The sequence below is a fragment of the Euprymna scolopes genome, chromosome 6 (assembly GCF_053919585.1).
Source record: "Euprymna scolopes isolate OS-2025 chromosome 6, ASM5391958v1, whole genome shotgun sequence".
NCBI classification, from domain to species: Eukaryota; Metazoa; Mollusca; class Cephalopoda; order Sepiida; family Sepiolidae; genus Euprymna; species Euprymna scolopes.
Genome location: NC_136487.1, coordinates 50,979,252 through 50,999,419, shown reverse-complemented (window position 1 = coordinate 50,999,419; position 20,168 = coordinate 50,979,252). Strand labels below are relative to the sequence as shown.

The following is a 20,168-nucleotide window of genomic DNA, read 5'->3' as shown; positions in this document are numbered from 1 at the left end:
CAATAGTTTGATCTAATAATTATTGATCTTACCCAATAGTTTGATCTAATAATTATTGATCTTACCCAATAGTTTGATCTAATAATTATTGATCTTACCCAATAGTTTGATCTAATAATTATTGATCTTACCCAATAGTTTGATCTAATAATTATTGATCTTACCCAATAGTTTGATCTAATAATTATTGATCTTACCCAATAGTTTTATCTAATAATTATTGACCTTATGCAATAATTTGATCTAATAATCATTGACCTTACCCAATAGTTTGATCTAATAATTATTGATCTTTCCCAATAGTTTGATCTAATAATTATTGATCTTACCGAATAGTTTGATCTAATAATTATTGACCTTGCCCAATAGTTTGATCTAATAATTACTGATCTTATGCAATAGTTTGATCTAATAATTATTGACCTTACCCAATAGTTTGATCTAATAATTATTGATCTTTCCCAATAGTTTGATCTAATAATTATTGATCTTTCCCAATAGTTTGATCTAATAATTATTGATCTTACCCAATAGTTTGATGTAATAATTATTGACCTTGCCCAATAGATTGATCTAATAATTATTGATCTTATACAATAGTTTGATCTAATAATTATTGACCTTACACAATAGTTTGATCTAATAATTATTGATTTTTCCCAATAGTTTGATCTAATGATTATTGATCTTACCCAATAGTTTGATCTAATAATTATTGACCATGCCCAATAGTTTGATCTAATAATTATTGACCTTGCCCAATAGTTTGATCTAATAATTATTGACCTTGCCCAATAGTTTGATCTAATAATTATTGACCTTGCCCAATAGTTTGATCTAATAATTATTGATCTTTCCCAATAGTTTGATCTAATAATTATTGATCTTACCCAATAGTTTGATCTAATAATTATTGACCTTATGCAATAATTTGATCTAATAATCATTGACCTTACCCAATAGTTTGATCTAATAATTATTGATCCTTCCCAATAGTTTGTATCTGATAATCATTGACCTTGCCCAATAGTTTGATCTAATAATTATTGATCTTACCCAATAGTTTGATCTAATAATTATTGATCTTACCCAATAGTTTGATCTAATAATTATTGATCTTACCCAATAGTTTGATCTAATAATTATTGACCTTGCCCAATAGTTTGATCTAATAATTATTGATCTTATGCAATAGTTTGATCTAATAATTATTGACCTTACACAATAGTTTGATCTAATAATTATTGACCTTTCCCAATAGTTTGATCTAATAATTATTGACCTTACCCAATAGTTTGATCTAATAATTATTGATCATTTTCAATTGTTTGATCTAATCATTATTCGCCTTTTTGAATGGTTTGGTCTAATAATTATTGACCTTTCCCAATAATAATTATTCCTACCATGATGTTTAGTACATTTGTAAGAATTTTTCACACATTTTAAACTTGGATTTTTAGTTATATACACTGTGAAAATTGACACTTCAAACAATAACCCAGAAGACAGCAAATTTTCTAATTTCCAACAAAAGTTATTTTTACATAATCTCATCACTTTAATACTAGTGCAAAATATTTTCAGTACTTTTTGAAAATTGTCACTTTCAAACATCAAATAAAAATGTGAAAATGCTATAACAAGAAAAACTGAAATCATTGCATTCTTTGGGGAGGGAGGGGGCTAAAAAAACATCACTTTGTGCTTAATAAGTATAATGACAGTAAGATTGGTTGTTAGTGGGTTAAAATAAAGTTAAGAACTTAAATTTTTCACAGACTGTTAATAAGCAGAAAAGTGAAAATTTTTATTAGAAATTAAAGATTAGGGTTACATATTATATATGACATCATAAGCAGGAAGTCTCCAGTGACTTGTAACTAATAAGCTGATAAAATCTTTTTATTTCATTCCTATCTGATAGGTTCATAAGAGTAGTGGTTGATGGACAGAAATCAGAAGCTCATAATATTAGTGCCAGCGTCCCCCAGGGTTCCATCCTTGGTCCAACACTCTTCTTAATCTTCATCAGTGATCTCCCAAATCACATTCTTAGATCATTTGTAGACATTTATGGCGACGACACTGCTATCTATGGCAACACTTCTAGGACTAGAAACAACTAAGATCTCTCTGATTCTCTCTCCTCTGATCTTGAGTACATGGTGGAATGGGGAAAAGATGGTTTGTTAATTTTAATACATTGAAAACCAAGCTCCTCTCTTTCCATCATCAACGCTTTGACCCACATCTGGTCCCTATTGAAATGAAAAGCTTTCACCTTGAGGACACTCCATGTTTACACAAGCTTTTACATCTGATTTCACTCCTGATCTGAAATGGCGCACAAATCCATTGCCAAGGTCACTGGAAAAATAGTTGGTGCATTCTACTGATCCAGTAGATAACTCACTGTTGAAACAATTCTCTACCTGTATAAGAACCAAGTACGTACTAGGATGGAATATGTTGCCACCTCTGGACAGGAGCTGCTCAAAGCACCCCGTCCTGCTTTGACAGAGTTTGAAACAGACTTCGTAATTTGGTAGACGATGCCCTTTTCTCTTCTCTACAACCTCTTTCCCACATAAGATATGTTGCAAGCCTGTCCCTGCTCTATCGCTATTTTTATACTAAGTGTTCGACTTAGCTCCAATCTATGCCCCCCCCCCCCCAAATCAAGCCTTCACAAAAAACACTCATCTAGTCAAAATCACTATCAATAAATTCCCCCACTCTCTATCAGTACCTAAACCTAAACATGGATTCCATGAACAAACCTTCTTTCCTAGAACTGCTCACTTGTGGAACTTTGTTCTACTGGTCTGCTTTTCAGCTGACTACAATATTACTGTTTTAAAGTCCAACGTAAACACGTTCTTATTCAACCATCCTCATAAATAATCTAATTATACCAAATTACTGCTAAAAACGATTATTATGCAACTGTCCCAATGACTACAATACACACACATTAACTTTTATCCTCGAATGGCCTTTGGGCCTTGATATGTGGTAACCACTTTGTTTACAAAAAAAACAAAAAAAACTGCTCTTTGAAACAGCTACTTCTTTCCCCTATGGAGAATTGTTAAGGAAATACCTACAGAATTTATTTTTTAACTATCACACCTATCGGATTTTAACAAAAAATAAAAATGAGATTCTGTGACAACAAATTTTATTTTGTGGCTTAGCAAACTTCCCCAAAGGTACACAATAGTTAATTGCCCCGCCCCACCCCACCTTGCCCTCATGTTAAGAATGGATCTGTAAAAGTCTGATGTGTCATATAAAAAATTACCCTCATTATTTCCATTTTTTTTTTTTATGCTGAAGTTTGATATTTTGTGAATGACTTCAACCTTTGTTTCTTACCATTTTGTTTGTGCCTTTAATAATATTTTTAAAAATCTTATTTTTATATATATATTTTTGTTTTAATTTCAAAACTTTTTTTTTTTTTTTAACAGGTGGCCGTTATCATGTTAAGCCTGATGGCCTTGTAATTCAAAATATTACCGAGGCTGATAATGGTAATTATGTTATTGAAAGTGAAATCACTGTTCGATCAGAATTTATTGATAGAAATATTGAAGTTAAAGTCACAAGTAAGTACCTTGTTTTTATTCTCTTTCAATTTTAAGGTACACATTGTCTTATTCAGTTTAATTCAAATAAATCAAGAAGGGACCTATTCAATTCAGCCCATGTGTTCAGCAATATAAATTTGGTATTATTTTATCGTTGTATGCTAGTTTATCCAAATTGAAAAATGATATTCTATTTTTTTATATATATAAACTGAAAAATGTGATGATAAATATAAATTAAAAAAAAAATAAAATGAATTTATTGGGGACCAGTTTTTCATATATATATATATATATATATATATATATATATATATACACTAGCAAAAGTACCCGTCGTTGACTGGGTTAAAAAACAGCCTACAGAAAATGGACTCTGATTTATGAAAGTATGATAGGTTATGAAAAGGAAGGGTTGTAAAGAGATAGCTTCGAATTTGGGCGTATCAAAACCAAAGCAAAATATGATGAAAGTAAAAATAAAATAGATAAACCCCATAATTTATTATACCATACCTGGTCACACTGAAACATTTATCACAATATTCTGTGGATTTATATTAAAAAACCTTGTTAAACTTTGTGACATATTTCCATTCTATGGAGATCAGGCGCGAACGAACACCCCATAATTTTATTATACCATATTTCTTCAAACTGAAACATAATTATCAAAGTATACTTAGACAGATAGATATGAAAAGTCTTTATTAAAGTTTGTGCATATTTCTATTCTATGGAGGCCATGCGCGAACGCAAACCCCACACTTTTATTATATCATCCCTATTTAAGTTGAAACATACTTATCAAAGTATTCTTATGTATATCTATATCAAAAACACTTGTAAACGATTTTTTTTAATTTTTAAATTTTTAATTCCCATACTTTGTGGACCAGGCGCGAACGCAGATCCCACAATTTTAATGAACCACCGTTCTGTCAGATCAAACCTACCCATTCTTGCGTCTCGATACATATTCTATCATATGTAATCAGTTTTTTAAAATAGTCGACCATATAGGAGCCTATTCGTGACCAGGCACACACACACACACACGCAGACAATCAGCTTTATATTTTATATATATATATATATATATATATATATATATATATATATAAGGTAAAATGTGCGTTAGTGTGTGCACATTTTTTGTATGTCTGGCAAAGGTTTTTGGAAGGGTGGGGGCTCTCTTACAATTTTTTATATACTACCTAGATTATAATATCTACGATTTACAAAACAAGGTTATGTATCTTTCATTTGAGCAACTTTTACACACTATTTTCACAATATTTTTTACTCGCCGTGTGTTTGTTTGGCTTTTCTGTATATAAGTGAAACTGAATCCGTAGCAAAGGCAGCTCTTTGGCATTTGTGCTGGAGACATGCAGAAAGCAATGAACTTTGATCAATGCAGGCAAACCCCATCATATCAGACAATTACTATTCAGTTGGACCCCTTTTTATGGGGAGCTGGTTTTCCCCAACATTTTGTGGGGAAACAAACAAATAAACAGAAACTGGCTTACAGCCAAAGTTAAGTTTCCCCTATGGCGTGATGTTTGACCTCATTAAATTTACGCACACCTGTCACTTAACTTTTTAATCATTGAATTAGAACGTTGTTTAGTTACTGTCCCGTCGTGGCCAAGCGGTAAGATGTCAGGTTTTTTCACACTTTATTTTCCACGTTCGCGTCAAGGCCTCGGGTTCGAGCCTACCTACCTACTACAACTTTTTTGTTTCTCAACACACACCTATAAACACCCGGGCAATGCCGGGCACCCACGCTAGTATAAATATAATATAAAGTGATCACACACTTTCTGATTAGATAGCATAACATAAACTAAGTTTGCTTTTATGACCATTTTCTTAATTTGGAAATCAATCAATGTGTATGTTGAATAATAATGCATAAGCGTTAAAAATATTTTACAATCAAATTAAAAACAAAATCTTTCACAAAGAATTTAAAAAATTTTGATTGAAGATATTACATTTGTGTATCCAGTCACCATATAGTATAAAAATTAGAAAACCAAATAACAATGTATGTTTTTGTTTATTTTTTGCTTTAAAATAAATTGTTTGTCTTAAAGAATGCACAAGCTTTCAACTTTCAAAAAGTTTTTATCAGGTTCTGACATTTTTTTTCTTTTGTAAATCATCTTTCCCATCAGAAATGTGAAATCCCTTATGGAGATGTTAATCATGGTTGGTGCCACATGTGGCTTGGGCTACTAAGCCATGACAGATTTTGTACTTTATAAAGAAATGCTTAATGGGATGGGCAATGAAAATATTTAAATTTTTTTGTTTTAAATCTTAAAAAAAAGCAGATTTTTCTTTTTCTTTTAAAAGACAGTAACTAATACAAATGTTTTAAGTCTTAAAATCAAATGTTAATAAAAAATTTATTAAAATTATCACTTTGATTACATTTTCATAATCTTTTAGTTTTTCACTTGTTTTATTTTTAATTTCTATTTTCCAGTTCCACCCACAATTACTAAGCCTCCAGTTATGTCTGATCCTATTAAAGGATCTGATTTTACTATGACTTGTGAAGCTGAAGGAAAACCGAAGCCAATTTATTCATGGATGAAAGTTAGTACTTTATTTATAATCACTTGCTCTACGGTAAATCTTATGAAAGTAGCGGTGGGGGGAGGGGGCATACCCTTTTTATCTCTCATAAGTTTCACTCCCATTTAGAGATTGACCTACTTATTTTTAATTTTGAACAAACAGGAAAACAGTGGGTGGTCTATTGTTTCGAAAGAGCTGAGAAAATATTTTTGTACCCTTCCTGACTGCCAATGAATTTGTTGATACGTTTATTTATGAAAAATAAATTTTCAAATAATTTAAAGTTGGATGCCCCCAGGAGTAAATGTACTATTGTGGTAACTGCAATAAGTCTAACCAAGAGTAGAATAGTGAAGTTTGTTATTTTAAACATATACAATATATAAAATTGTGATGGCCTTGTACTTAATTTATTCTAAATGAAAGATGTATATTTTTTGCAAATAAATGATGCAAAATGTATTTGTTTTGATACAACACTTCATCTTTTCTGTCCTCAGTGAGTGTGAGAGAAATCCTTATAAACCCTGACAACTTAAATTTTTGTCCCACTCCAGAGTACCCTTTTTTGGGAGCTGAATGTCGCCCCTCCTCATTAAAATGAACATGTGCTTAATTTTGTCCTTGTGGAGAAGAAAGTAAATAGGAATTTGACTTGTGAGAGCATTCAGCCAGTCATTGGAGCCGAACATGGGTCAACCAAGTACATTGACAGCTACTCTTAATTTCACCACCAAACACGATATTTACGTGGAACAATAATAAGTTCTGCATCCTCTTTCACATTCCGAGCAGTGTTTTAAGTTGGCCACTATCCCACTTCTTCCAGCCACAAAGCAAACTGGATTGTTGAATTCCTTATAAATTTGTCAATGTGCTTGTCTTTATTTATCATGGAAAGGGTTCGACTGAGCTCCAATCTTTGGTTTTCACTTCTTAGACACTTGCAGCAGGAACTTATTTTGCTTTCACATGATTTCATTTTTCCCTCCATATGCCTAGTGCCAGATAATATTTTTATAGAACGTTCCATCTGTGGAAAACATTACCATACGACTGTTTTCCTTGATCATAAGTTCCGATGTTCAAAAATTCTTGTTAAAACTGCCCCATAAGTAATAATTAGTTTGTACCATAGATCATTGTTAGTTATTCCATAGTTTGGCTTGAAACTGGCAATCATTTTAGTCCTATTAACCTTTATTCTTGAGTGGCTTTTGGTCTTGGTATGTAGTTAATAATCTATGTTGCTCGTTTGTCAGTGACAACATCCTGGAGGGTGGAGTGGGGGAGATCATTATCAATGAGTGCAAAGATGGCTGATAGGTTCAATCCACGCTTGGAAAGTTCTGCTTTAGTGGAGACAGGGAATGTTAGCAGATGTCGAGTGCTTCAAAGCATTGTTCTTTTTGCCTACACTTCCCTGCAGCAGTTTTCCTATCACTATCGTATTGCCAGGCATCATCATAACCAGCGACCCGTCACTCATCCTATCTGAAGCTGTCTGCTCCTATGATGACAGATCGACGTTAAAGGACTTCAGTGATACCTTTAAAGTATCTTTAAACAATTTTCTCTGGCTGTCATAGAAGCACTTTTCATGCTGTAACTCACCAAACGTAAGCTCCTTGAGTATTCTTACAGTCTTGCATGACCAGCCAAGTGAAACTGGGCTTTCATAATTTCAATCTAATTAAACCTTAAGCCTTGAGTGGCTTTTGGCTTTCATAAGTTGTTACTAATATATATAATAAAAGTGTACATACATATGACTGGCTCACTTCAATAATCATAAACAAATTAAAATTTTCTGAACAACAAAAAGGAGAGGGTTTGTATTTACCTCTCTCTCACCATGTAAGAAAGTCAGAATTGCACCAGCGCTCCGTAAAGAAAAATCTTTTTTTTTTTTTTTGTCTGTTAGATTTGTCTGGGGATTTTTCTGTTAGATTTGTCTGTTTTTTTTTTTTTTTTTTTTTTTTTTTTTTTTTTTTTTTTTGTTAGATTTGTCTGGGGATTTTTCTGTTAGATTTGTCTGGGTTTTTTTTTCTATTAGATTTGTCTGTGGGTTTTTTTTCTATTAGATTTGTCTGTGGGTTTTTTTTCTATTAGATTTGTCTGTGGGTTTTTTTTCTATTCGATTTGTCTGTGGGTTTTTTTTCTATTCGATTTGTCTGTGGGTTTTTTTTCTATTAGATTTGTCTAGGGGTTTTTTTTTCTATTGGATTTGTCTAGGTTTTTTTGTCTATTGGATTTGTTTGAGTTTTTTTTTTGTCTGTTAGGTTTGTCCATTTTTTATTCTGTTAGATTTGTCTGCGTTTTATTTTTTTGTCTATTAGATTTGTCTGCGGGGTTATTTTTTTGTCTATTAGATTATTAGGTTTGTCTGCAGGGTTATTTTTTGTCAATTAGATTTGCCTGCAGGGTTTTTTGTCAATTAGATTTGTCTGTGTTTTTGGGGGGGTTCCCCCATTACATTTGTCTTCTCTTTTATTTTTTAGTCTATAAGAATTGTCTGGGTTTCATTGTCTAATAGATTTGTCGATTTTGTATTGTTTCATTGTTTTCAAGTAGTGGACTGTCATGAATTATAAAACAGTCTTGCTAGTTATAAAAAAAGAAAAAAACCATATATGTTTTTAGTTTTATGTAGTATTTTAATCCATACTCTCCTATCTTAATTTTAATTTTTTTTATTTTTTAGGGTGGTAAAAAATTAGATGACGAACGGGTTAGTATCGATGATATAGGTGGCATATTAAAGATCTCTTCTGTAAAAGAGTCAGACAGTGGCCATTACGTCTGTGTTGCTGAAAATGTTGGAGGAAAAGTCACAGCCAAAGCAAAAGTTACCGTTCTCAGTATGTACCTATTTTTTTTATTTATTCATTTTTTTTTTTACTTAATATTTTGTCAACATAAATTTCACCTAAACTGAAGAAAATCAAAGCTTTCCTTCAAATTTATGATGAAAGAACTAAAATTTCCATATTGTAACCAGTATTTTGCCTTTCTTGAAACAAATTTCAAAATTTCTCAGGGAAAATGTAGAGAGTTAATAAAGAAAAATATAATGGATGTGATTTTATCAAGATTCAAGTAATTTTTTTATTTCTCCCACAGTGAGAAAATGTAGCATTAGAGTTGGAAAGTTGCATTAAATAGTTAGTGCCCCCAAGGAGGAGCACTCTTGGCCTCCAAAAAATACATGGGCAGAGCAGCCCCGTCAGCATTCCTTGATCAAGCGATTAGCAATAAACAAACCCTTCTTGAAGAAAGAAAGCAAAGCCTGGAAGTATCGATCTCCTAGAATTGCACCGGACCATCAATGCACTACATTCAACAGAGAAAAAAACATTAAAAAGTGATTTAGGCTCTGTTGACTTTGATGTAGCTAATGACAGTGTGCGAAACAATCGGTGTTGCTGACTGTGCAGATGAGGGTTTTTCCAGCCAATCACTTACAGTATAAGCGCATTATAAATATTAAAATTGGATCATTTTCTGCCGAGATCTTCGTCCATATTCATGTTGATGTGCCACTGATTATCTTATCTCATATTTGGTGCTTCCAATGATCGTTATTTTCATCCCTTATTTATGTTATTCCTGTTTCTAGTTCCTGTCTATAAAAATCTAAAAATCCTTGGTTCGTTCCTGGTCCTTTGGGTAACCCAACTCTGGAACTGACCTGATCCAAATGTCCACATTTATTTAAAGTCATTTTGTTAAAGAAAAGTTTGTAATGAGAAAAGAAAATCGTTTGTAATCAAAATATCAACCTATTGTTGGTGAAAATTGTGTCAAAACTTTATTTGCAGTTCCTCCAACTCTGAAGCCACTTGAAAACAAGCAAATTGACGAAGGTAATCAGGTCACTTTACAGTGTGTTGGTGACGGTGTGCCGGCTCCATCGCTCACCTGGCAGAAGGGTACTGATGCTCCCTATGCTCATGGAGCACAAGCAGTAAGTCTCTCTTTCTCTGTATTGTTTCAGTCTAAGAAAATTGTTTAAACTTTTACTCATTAGTTTTCCTATATAATCAGACACTTTAATCCTGGATAATGCTCTAAAAAATCACTCTGCATCTCGGCATTCAAAAGTTAATCTGTACAAAGGAACTTGTCCTCTCCTTCATATAAAACATGCATACAGCTATATATATATATATATATTAATTTTATTTATACAAACATTAATGGCTACATATGTGCATACATGTTTCTGTAATCACCCATGTTGGGGGATTACGTCTTCAGGCCAAGAATCACCGTGAAAAGTGACATTTCCACCAAATACAATTTTCTATTTCGTTTATCAAGTTAGAATACAACCTGGGTGGGAGTCATAAAAAACTGTAAAAGGATGAGTGAGGTCTTTGAAGATAATAAACATCTTTTTTCTTTTCCCCTTCCCCCATCCAACCTAACTTTTGGTTTTTATGGCATAAGGTACTTGAGAATTTAGTTTTCTTGTCTTAGAGTCTGTAAGTTAAGAACCTTAGCTATGGTCAACTAAGTACTGACCGGTGCCTTTTAATCTACCTCCACCCACACATACATAGAACAACACACATACAACACACACATACACAGACACCGCCACACACACACACACACACACATTGATACATATATTCAAAAGCGAGTCCATGCTGCACGCTTTTTGTTTTATTTACTGAAACTAGACAATAACTCCGAAACTACGCAGAAATAAAGTAAAAATTTCATTAAGGTAAATAAAACAAAACAAAAAATAAATAAAATAAAATTAAAATTAAAAATATAAATAAATAAACAAACAAAATATGAATAAATATAAAACACGAAAGTTATCTAAACACCACATGTACCTATATGTATATATCAATATACTTATAAACGTCTACATTTTGCTACACCCGCGCATATATACACACACACATTACAGACATACAGAGACAAATAATAGCATTTTTCTTTACTTCTGTAGCGTGGTAAGCCCTTCGTATATGCAATATTATGCTACCACACTTCAGACGGGTGTATATATATATATAAAACACATACATACATATATATATATACATACACACACATACATACACGTATAACATATATATAAACAACATTCGGACATCCATACTTTCTTGTAATCTATATTGTTACAACAATCATATACGAGGCAGCCTATTCTAATAGTTCAGAAATATATATGCATATACATACATCTACATACAATAGACACAGATACATCCATATACAAACATACACACAGATATATAGATACACCTATATAAACATAGAACCATACATGCATACATAAAATACATTTATATATACAAACTCACACAAATATAGACATATACATATATACATGTACCCTTACCTGCTCTGTTCACTCATTGAGCACTATTTTGGTAGACACATGTTGTTTCATTGGATGTACTTCTAGGAAACTAAACTCTACTGGCTATATATATATATATATATATATATATATATATATAATAGGTGCTTGATTATTAAGAAATTTTTGAAAATAAGTGTATATGTGTTACAGAAGATCAGGCAAATATTGGTACTATCAGTTTCAAATCACAAAACTACAAGGATTAATATCTGGTCACATCTATGTTTGACTTTCTCTACCTCTGTTTATATCCGTTGTATATATGTATTCATACATGGCCATAAAATGTGGGGTGCCTATCCTGTTATAAGGGAGACAATTCTTCCTAAACTCTCGGGTAGTAACTCCTACAAAATATAATTATCATTAGAAAAATACCAACAAAACTTTGGGGGGGGGGATATATATATATATATATATATATATATATATATATATATACATATATATTGATGCATACAACTCTGATCTTCCTTCAGCATTAAATGACTCACAAAACTGACTTGGTTTCATTCAGACATTTTTAAACTCAAGAAATAAAAAAAAATGTATTTAACAGAAAGGATAGTACAGATGCTAAATGAAAGGTATTCCTTTACGGAAGTCAGTTATAAAACATCAATAAATTAATTACACATAAAAAAAATTAATGAATAACCAGTTGTATATACCTGGTGCCCGGGACATGTGTTTATTTATTTTTAGTTTTTTTTTTTTTGCCAGAGTAAACAGAAGTTTTTAATGAACAAATAATGACTTATGTCTCTTTTACTTATTTATTGCTTTTAAATGAAATCAAACAGATAAATTATTTTCTGGGAGGAATTCAAATTACATTTTATTATTCTTAGCAACATGAACCAACGTCAAACAAAATTAAATAGCTATTCATAATAGTAAATTGATTTGTTAAGGAGAAACATATCGTTGACAAAAGTTGAGAATCCGACTGATTTTATTTTTTTTTTTTTATTATATATAGAAGATAGATAAGTAAAGCCATACATACACAAACATAAATACATATACTTACAAAACAATACACATATATGTAACATTTCAGAATAAAATTATCCAACAATCAGCTGGTATGGGAACCTGTGATAAGATTTACAAGATTTTACTGGCTGTAATATTCTATAAGTATTATCCCACCTAAATAACAATTGCTCGATATACAAGATAGAGCAAATAAATCAAATCAAATAAATTGTCCAATTTCTACTGTACACTCTTTAACCCTTATCCTTGAGTGGCCTCTTGGCCTTGATAATGAGTTGATACCTATGAAAAAAAAAAGAAAAAAAAAAAAAGTCCAATGTGAACAAGTTCTAATTGAATCGTCCCCCTAAGTAATCCAAGTTATAAAATTCCCACTGTTTACTATGCTAAAATCACAATGACTAATGTATACCTATTAACCCTTATCCTCGAGTGGCCTCTGGGCCTTGATAAGTGGTGACACCCTTGTAAAAAAAAAAAAAAAATCAAATTATCAAATTTTAGTCATTCAATGAATTTAAAAATTTATGACGTGAAATGTTTGAGTTTCATATCAAAGATTTTTATTATTCTATGTAAGACAAAGAATATATTAGAAATATTTTAACTCCTTATCCTATAGGATTTCGATGTCCACCATCCCTTCAGAGGAGAAAATATTAGCAATTGTGATTTTCCATGTCTCACTGACTTTAGCAAATAAGGTGTAAACCATTATAACTATTTGCTAATATTTTCTCCTCTGAAGAGATGGTAGACATCGAAATCCTATAGGATAAGGAGTTAAAATATTTCTAATGTATTCTTTGTCTTACATAGAATAATCAAATTCTTTGATATGAAACTCAAACATTTCACATCATAAATTTTTAAATTCATTGAATAACTAAAATTTGATTTTTTTATATTTATTTATATATATACAGCCCCCCCAAAAAAAAAGTTTTAAAAAGGGTGTCCATCTAAGTCTAACTTTATTTTGTTCCGTTACAATTTAAAAGCTTTTGTTTGAAATTTTCTTTGTTTATATGCCATTTTTCATTTTTTTTGTTTTTGTAATTAAACTAACAAGCCACAATGCATAGCTTGGTTGTAAGATACGCTTAAATATGATATTTTAATTTGTGCAAATTATGTATTTTTTATTATAGCAACAATTCGCTATTGATTATTATATTAAATTTTATATATATTAGTGAGATCAAAACTATAATATATATATATATATATATATATATATATATATATATATAAATTCACCTGTCATCCCCCTTTTTTAATGGAATCACTTGATCATTGAAAACAAGATTCAGGCAATCAAGGGCCAGAGTTTTATAATTATATAGATATACAGTCTAACAAAAGGATTTATTTAAATGTTTTTTGTTTTTTTTTCTGTTTTAGAGTGACTCTCGTATCATTGTTACAAGTGAAAACCCAGCAGAAAAACGATCCAAACTATCGTTGACTATCCGTAATCTCAAAGCTGAAGATGCTGCTAACTATACTTGCACGGCAACCAACTCGGCTGGGACACAATTAAAAAAATCCCAATTACGTGTTAATTGTAAGTAAATTTCAATTTAGAATAAAAAAATTGTCAATTTTCTGTAATTATCCTAAGTTATGTAACTCTAAACAAAGTTGTTGGTTAAAATTGAATCCTGATGACATTGTTTTGTTATCATTATCATATTCAATTTAACTGCACAAAATTTTGAATAGAACATTGAATTTTATCCATGCGACTAGCATGCTTTCATTCTGTCAGTCTTCAGTAATTTGCAATTGTATTCTTCATATCGCTTGTACTGCGGATTGAACCTTTATTAACATCCAGAAGCGTGTCACTTACAACTGAATTTTACCTAGTACTTTTTCTGTTGTGCCAGAGGTCTGCAAGGTCAGAGGCTACATTGTGCAAATAACACGATGAGAGTAGAAGTCCAAACAATCTAAATTTATTTTATTTTTTAGTCAGATATCATACTATATGTGGACTCTTCAGGTGCATCTTGTTGAACTTGCGAATCTATTCAGAATTTCAAAATATTTTTAATTTAATCTACCTGGAGTACAGGAGATTTTGGTTGTGAATCTTTAACCGCCAGAAACCTGTAAATAAAAACTGATTGCTATTCAACGCCTTTATCCATTGCATGACATGTCCATGTGAATGTGGTTTTTCATACTAGCATCTCTTCTAAGTGACCTTTTCTTTTTTTCTTTTTAAAGGTTCATTCCTCACTATAGGCGATAACAGAATAACATAATGATTAGTACTGTTATGATTGAGGAATGCGAACAGTTTCTCCTTGATTTCAGTTTGAAATTTCGTATAGATTCCCAAGTTCAATAAGACACACCTTAAGAAGGTCAAAGGTTACATGGTCAAAATATGTTGAGAATAACATTCAAGATGAGAATAGTACCAATAATTCTTATCTTTAAAATTCTGAAGCGAAAATCAAACAGTTTCATAATTTTATTTCTGAAATAATTGTAACCCTTTTTATGATTTAAAAAATCATTTTTTAAATGAATTTTCAGATAAACCACAGATTGTGAACACGCCAGTTGTGGCATACAATTGGCTGAACAACAAACGTAACATCACCTGCAATGCCAAAGGCCTTCCAAAACCAATTATTAGTTGGCAAACCAAAAAGGGAAAAATAAATGCAAATGATAATACATATGAAATCTTCAAAGAGGAGGGTTATGAGCTGACAATAGGAAATTTGCAGGTAAGAAGTTCTCGTTTTTCTAATTGGCACATTCTTTTGTAGACATTGTTATTATTAAGCCACGGGGAGATAATCTGTTTCTAAAGTACAGATCTAATGTTATTAAATAAAAAACAGTTGTTTCTAATAAGTTCATCATGTGCATGCGATCAAAATCATAAGGTTAACTAATTTACATATTGCTTTGCAGGAGAACATCTCATTAATTAAATATTTTTTTATTGTTTTAAATTCCTATCTTTGTTTTCGTTTTAAGAACTCGTTCAGCATCAAAGTCTTCTGTTCTTCATATATCTGCCTATACTGTCCACATGTAAACTTCCTCTGTCATATCTAAATCTGTCTTTAAGACTGAACGTTGCGCATCCATTTTATGATTTTCACTATTTCTGTCCAATGCATGTTTACAACTCTTACTGGCCAGATTTCACTTCCATACATCATCGCATTTGACGTTCTTCCCTTAGTCAATAGTGCTAACTTGTTTACTTTGATTTGTTATCACATAAATTAATAAAGGTTTTATGTGTTATTTTGCTGTTATGGTAAGCTTGGTATTTACAAGATATATTCATAGTTAACTACTCTGCTGTAAAAAAAAACATCTGTGCTAATCATTACCAACATAAATCATTTGCAAGGAAATACAGTTAGGAAATTAGTGAAAAATCAGTTTTGTTTTATTTATGATGTATTTGCGTTTCAAAATTAATATTTAAAAGAAGTTTGAAGCAGTTTACTTAACCATAAATACTGACCGAGTAATGTAATCTACCTTAAGTCATTACAGGAATAAATACATAATAGGATTATTTTACTCAGTCATTTATTATGGCAAATTAACTTAAATGTTCTTTTAAATATTAGAATTTTTAGTTTGTGTCCAAAATTATCATTGAGAATTTATATCGGGTCTCCAAACTTTTCAAACAGGGAACCTTATTGCTGACTTTTTACAGCTATGCGGACCAAAATACAAAGAAATAATCTGGACGTGTTTTTATACTCTTTTGCTCATTAGTTTTCTTTTTTAGTAAAACTGTTTCTCCAAAACTTTAAAATAAAAAAAAAATTTTTAATTTAAAAAAAAATTTTTCTTTAATTATTTTTTTTAAATTATTTAAAAAAAATTTTTTTTAATTATTTTAAAATTAAAAAAATGTTTTTTTTTTAGTTTTTTTTAATCAATTTTTTTTTTTTTTTTTTTTTTTAAATTTCAAAACAAAAAGAAAAGCCATTTCACTATTTTTTTCACATTTCCATTTTCAAAATATTTCTTGAATATTTTTATGTCTGCTATAAGAGCTCTGTGGGCCAGATTAAAGACTTTGACAGACTGGATCTGGCCCGCAGGCCAGAGTTTGGAAACCCCTGATTTACGTGGTGGAACAATAAAATTGTCATCTTAAAAAAAACATGATTCCATTTCCTTTTCAAGAAAATTGGTTTTCTTTTTTTGTTGCAGACCATATACTAGTTGGCCCGTTGTGTACAAATGCCAAGAGCGGTAGAAGCCTTTTATCATGTCTGAAAGTGACACAATGTTCAACGAGCGATGTCAGAGATGCGCCGCTGTACAACTCATGCCAACACCCTCAAAATGCAAATCCAAACAGTTCAACGCTTGAGGGCACAGCTTAACGAAGTTTCCGGCTACAGTTATAATCTTTGGTGTGGTTTCAAGTGAGAGCCACATCATGCCACCTCACATCTTCAAAGTCGGCTTGAAAGTCAACACCAAAGTGTACCTGGATGTACTGAAGTGTGGTGATCACCTGGTGCAATTAGGTGGCCGCTGGAAAACCCTGGGTGTGACAGCAGGACTCAGCTCTGGTCTACAAATCCAAAGAGACCTAGATTTGGCTTCAGAAGGAGTGCTACGACTTTGTACTCTTCTCTCACTCCTCCCCTGACCTGAACATCACCAACATGACTTCCCACAATACTAAAGCCAGCCTAATCGCTACCATCCACTGACTATTCGCTGAGCTCCCACCGGCACTTGTGGAAAAGGCATGCTCCCAGTTCCGGATCCATATCAAGGCTGTGATTGAGGCTGAAGGGCATTGAATATCAACTCTACTACATAATCAAGTTACCTGAATTGATTTTTTAGTAAAAGTTTTAAAATAAAATTGTAGTTTTGTTTTCTTTAAGGTGACAACTTCATGGTTCCACCCTGTATGTCAGTAATAATAATGATTACAAAATCTGTTGATGCTATGTTTTACTCTCTAACCATTCAGGTGAGTGTAAGCCCCAGCAACTATGACACGGTTTTCACTGATTATCAATGCGTAGCCATCAACAATGTTGGACAGAAGCAACTTGATATTAAGTTGAAAAAAGCAGGTACGTATTTTACAGTTTTCATTGATTTTAATAAATTCATAAGAGAGAAATGTGATGGAGGGTGTAATTTATACTGAATTACCAGTTATCATTATATATCTAATTATATTTAAAAGATATTCTGTTTGTGTGTCTGTGAGTTTGTTCTATATAGACTTCAAAATAACTGGGCTGTTTTTTTTTTTTTAATTCCACACAAATGTACTTTGTGTCTGGGACTATTCTTCGGAAGGTTTTTGTATCAATAGGTATTTAAAAAAAAAAATCAGATTAAAGAAGGAACAGTCCAATTTTGACCAAAGTTAACACCCCGATACAGTCTAACATTACAAGTGCATGAGTTTTATCACCTCACAAGAAGAAGAGCCTGGCATATAAAATCAACAATAGGTTCTTTGATAAGACAGGAGTGTTCAAAATGAACGTTTCTGTTTAGAGCATAATTTAACTCTGATACTTTTGCATTTTAAACTTTAATTCAAGCCATTATGTAAAAATAATTTTATAAAATGAATAGTAGGTTCTCTACAGTGCAATTTAAACTGCAATGTATTGTGGACTAAGTCACTGCTGAGAAACATGTGAAGCTTCTTCCCAATGCACCATGGTGGGTCCCCAACTAAAGCAGGCAATCAATAGATTTGAAAAGTGGGCATTTTACTGAGTTCAATGACAATAAAAGTATTGGAAATGTGAAACATTTGTTGATCCTCATTCAATCACAGTCAACGTCAACTCTCTGCTAGTCAAAGTTAAAAGCCGTTTTAAGATGAGATGGAACACTGATAAATATTATGAAAGGATTGAAAATAAATGCATTGAATAAAATTAGACTGGTGATAATGTTATGCAAAGTATTAAGACCAACTTCAGTAATGGGTCACCACTTACCAAAGTTAAAAGCCACTCAAGGATAGGGGTTAATAAGATGGATAGATTGTTCATTGAATGATAAATATTATGAGGGGATTGAAAATAATGAACTGAATAAAATTTGACTGGTGTTGATGGCTTATCAGACGTATTATGACCAACTGAGAGTATTAGAGAAAAGACATACAATGGCAAAAGCCAGGAAAGAGAACAGATCAGATACCAAGATTTTAAAAGATGAAAAATGTTTTATTTTAAAAAATAGTTTTAAAATGTAGAAATTAAAACAGCTGTTTACCAATTGTTAAAAAAAAACTTATTAATATAAAGTTTTTCATTTTTTCTAATGAAATGGAATTTTTAAAAAAAAGGTTATGCATATATTAAAGGTAAGGAAATTTGAAATACAAGTATGTAGGATTTATGAGAAAAAATATTTGAATATTTTAAAATAAAGATTGCTATATAAGATGTAAGTAAATTAAGATATGAGATATACTTCAAATAGTTAGAAAGATTTGGAGAAAAAAAATAAAATAGGATGAAGTATGGATTAAGGACCCTGGAAACCGAGAGACTGAAACGGGGTATGTTTCAATTGACACTGGTTAGCTGTTAACGCATGTGTCATTTATCAATAAACATACACAACCTGATTTGTTTGTTTTACTCATTGATTTTAAATATTAAGCAAAGATTTAAAATAAAGATGTGAGGGTATATTTTTTATGTAGGGTGCGTTTTTTGGCGGGGAAGGGGAATTTCCTCTTTTTAACAAAAATTTTCAATAAACAAACACAGAAATCGTGTTTATTGAGTATTTTTTTATTTTAAAATGAATTCATTCTTTATGATTATTCAGTTTTGTTTTTTTCTTTTAGGTTTTAGGAAAACAATATTAAATAGTTATTTTTTAATGTTGGCTACATTTTTATTTTCTTTTACAAAACTTATTAATAAACAAACACAGACATCGTGTGTATCTTGTTAAATTATTTTTTTTTATTGAGTTGATTCTCAACAATTATACTATTTATATCTAATTTAAATTTATAAAATAATACATTTTAATTTTTTTTTAAATATAAAACATTTTGACTTCCCAAGAAAGAGGCACTCTGGATTGATACGTATTTAATTTAGAATTCCTCAGTCTATATTTAAATATTTTTATAAACATTAGTGACAAAAATATATAATAAATTTTAAATATTACATTTTGATTTAATTTCATGATATATGCAATGAGTGGAAAATCATATAGCACAGTAGAGAATGATTTGAGATTTTCCCACCATGCTATAAACCTTTCACGTTCGTTTGTGAATCCTATAAATTAAACTCGTACACAGATAATAAAAAGTTATTGAAATCGCCATGAATAGTTTTTTAAATCGATGTGGAGTTGTAGAAGATTTTACTTGGATTTCTATCGAAATGAATTTCTGTGACATGAAAGACACTCAGAAAATATCTTTTAGGCAAGTGAATAGATATTTTTTTTAAATAAGTTATAAAAATATTTGTAAATAAATCTATGTATTTGTTAAATCTTTTGTTTATTTATACGTTTGCTTACAGAAAAAAAAAATGAAAAGGTTTGTAAAC

General features: G+C 31.1%; 1 protein-coding gene across 7 annotated transcripts in view; it reads left to right on the top strand.

Moving 5' to 3' along the window:
* Window positions 1–20,168, top strand: part of LOC145277647 (fasciclin-2-like) — a 248,853-nt gene that overhangs the window by 133,332 nt on the left and 95,353 nt on the right. For all 7 annotated transcript variants that reach the window (XM_080129239.1, XM_080129237.1, XM_080129238.1 and 4 more), the window contains exons 5-11: window positions 3,477–3,614; window positions 6,100–6,212; window positions 8,899–9,055; window positions 10,016–10,161; window positions 13,993–14,155; window positions 15,139–15,335; window positions 17,582–17,687. In XM_080129239.1, the coding sequence (XP_079985365.1) occupies window positions 3,477–3,614; window positions 6,100–6,212; window positions 8,899–9,055; window positions 10,016–10,161; window positions 13,993–14,155; window positions 15,139–15,335; window positions 17,582–17,687 (1,020 nt within the window). The remainder of the gene's footprint in view (window positions 1–3,476; window positions 3,615–6,099; window positions 6,213–8,898; window positions 9,056–10,015; window positions 10,162–13,992; window positions 14,156–15,138; window positions 15,336–17,581; window positions 17,688–20,168) is intronic.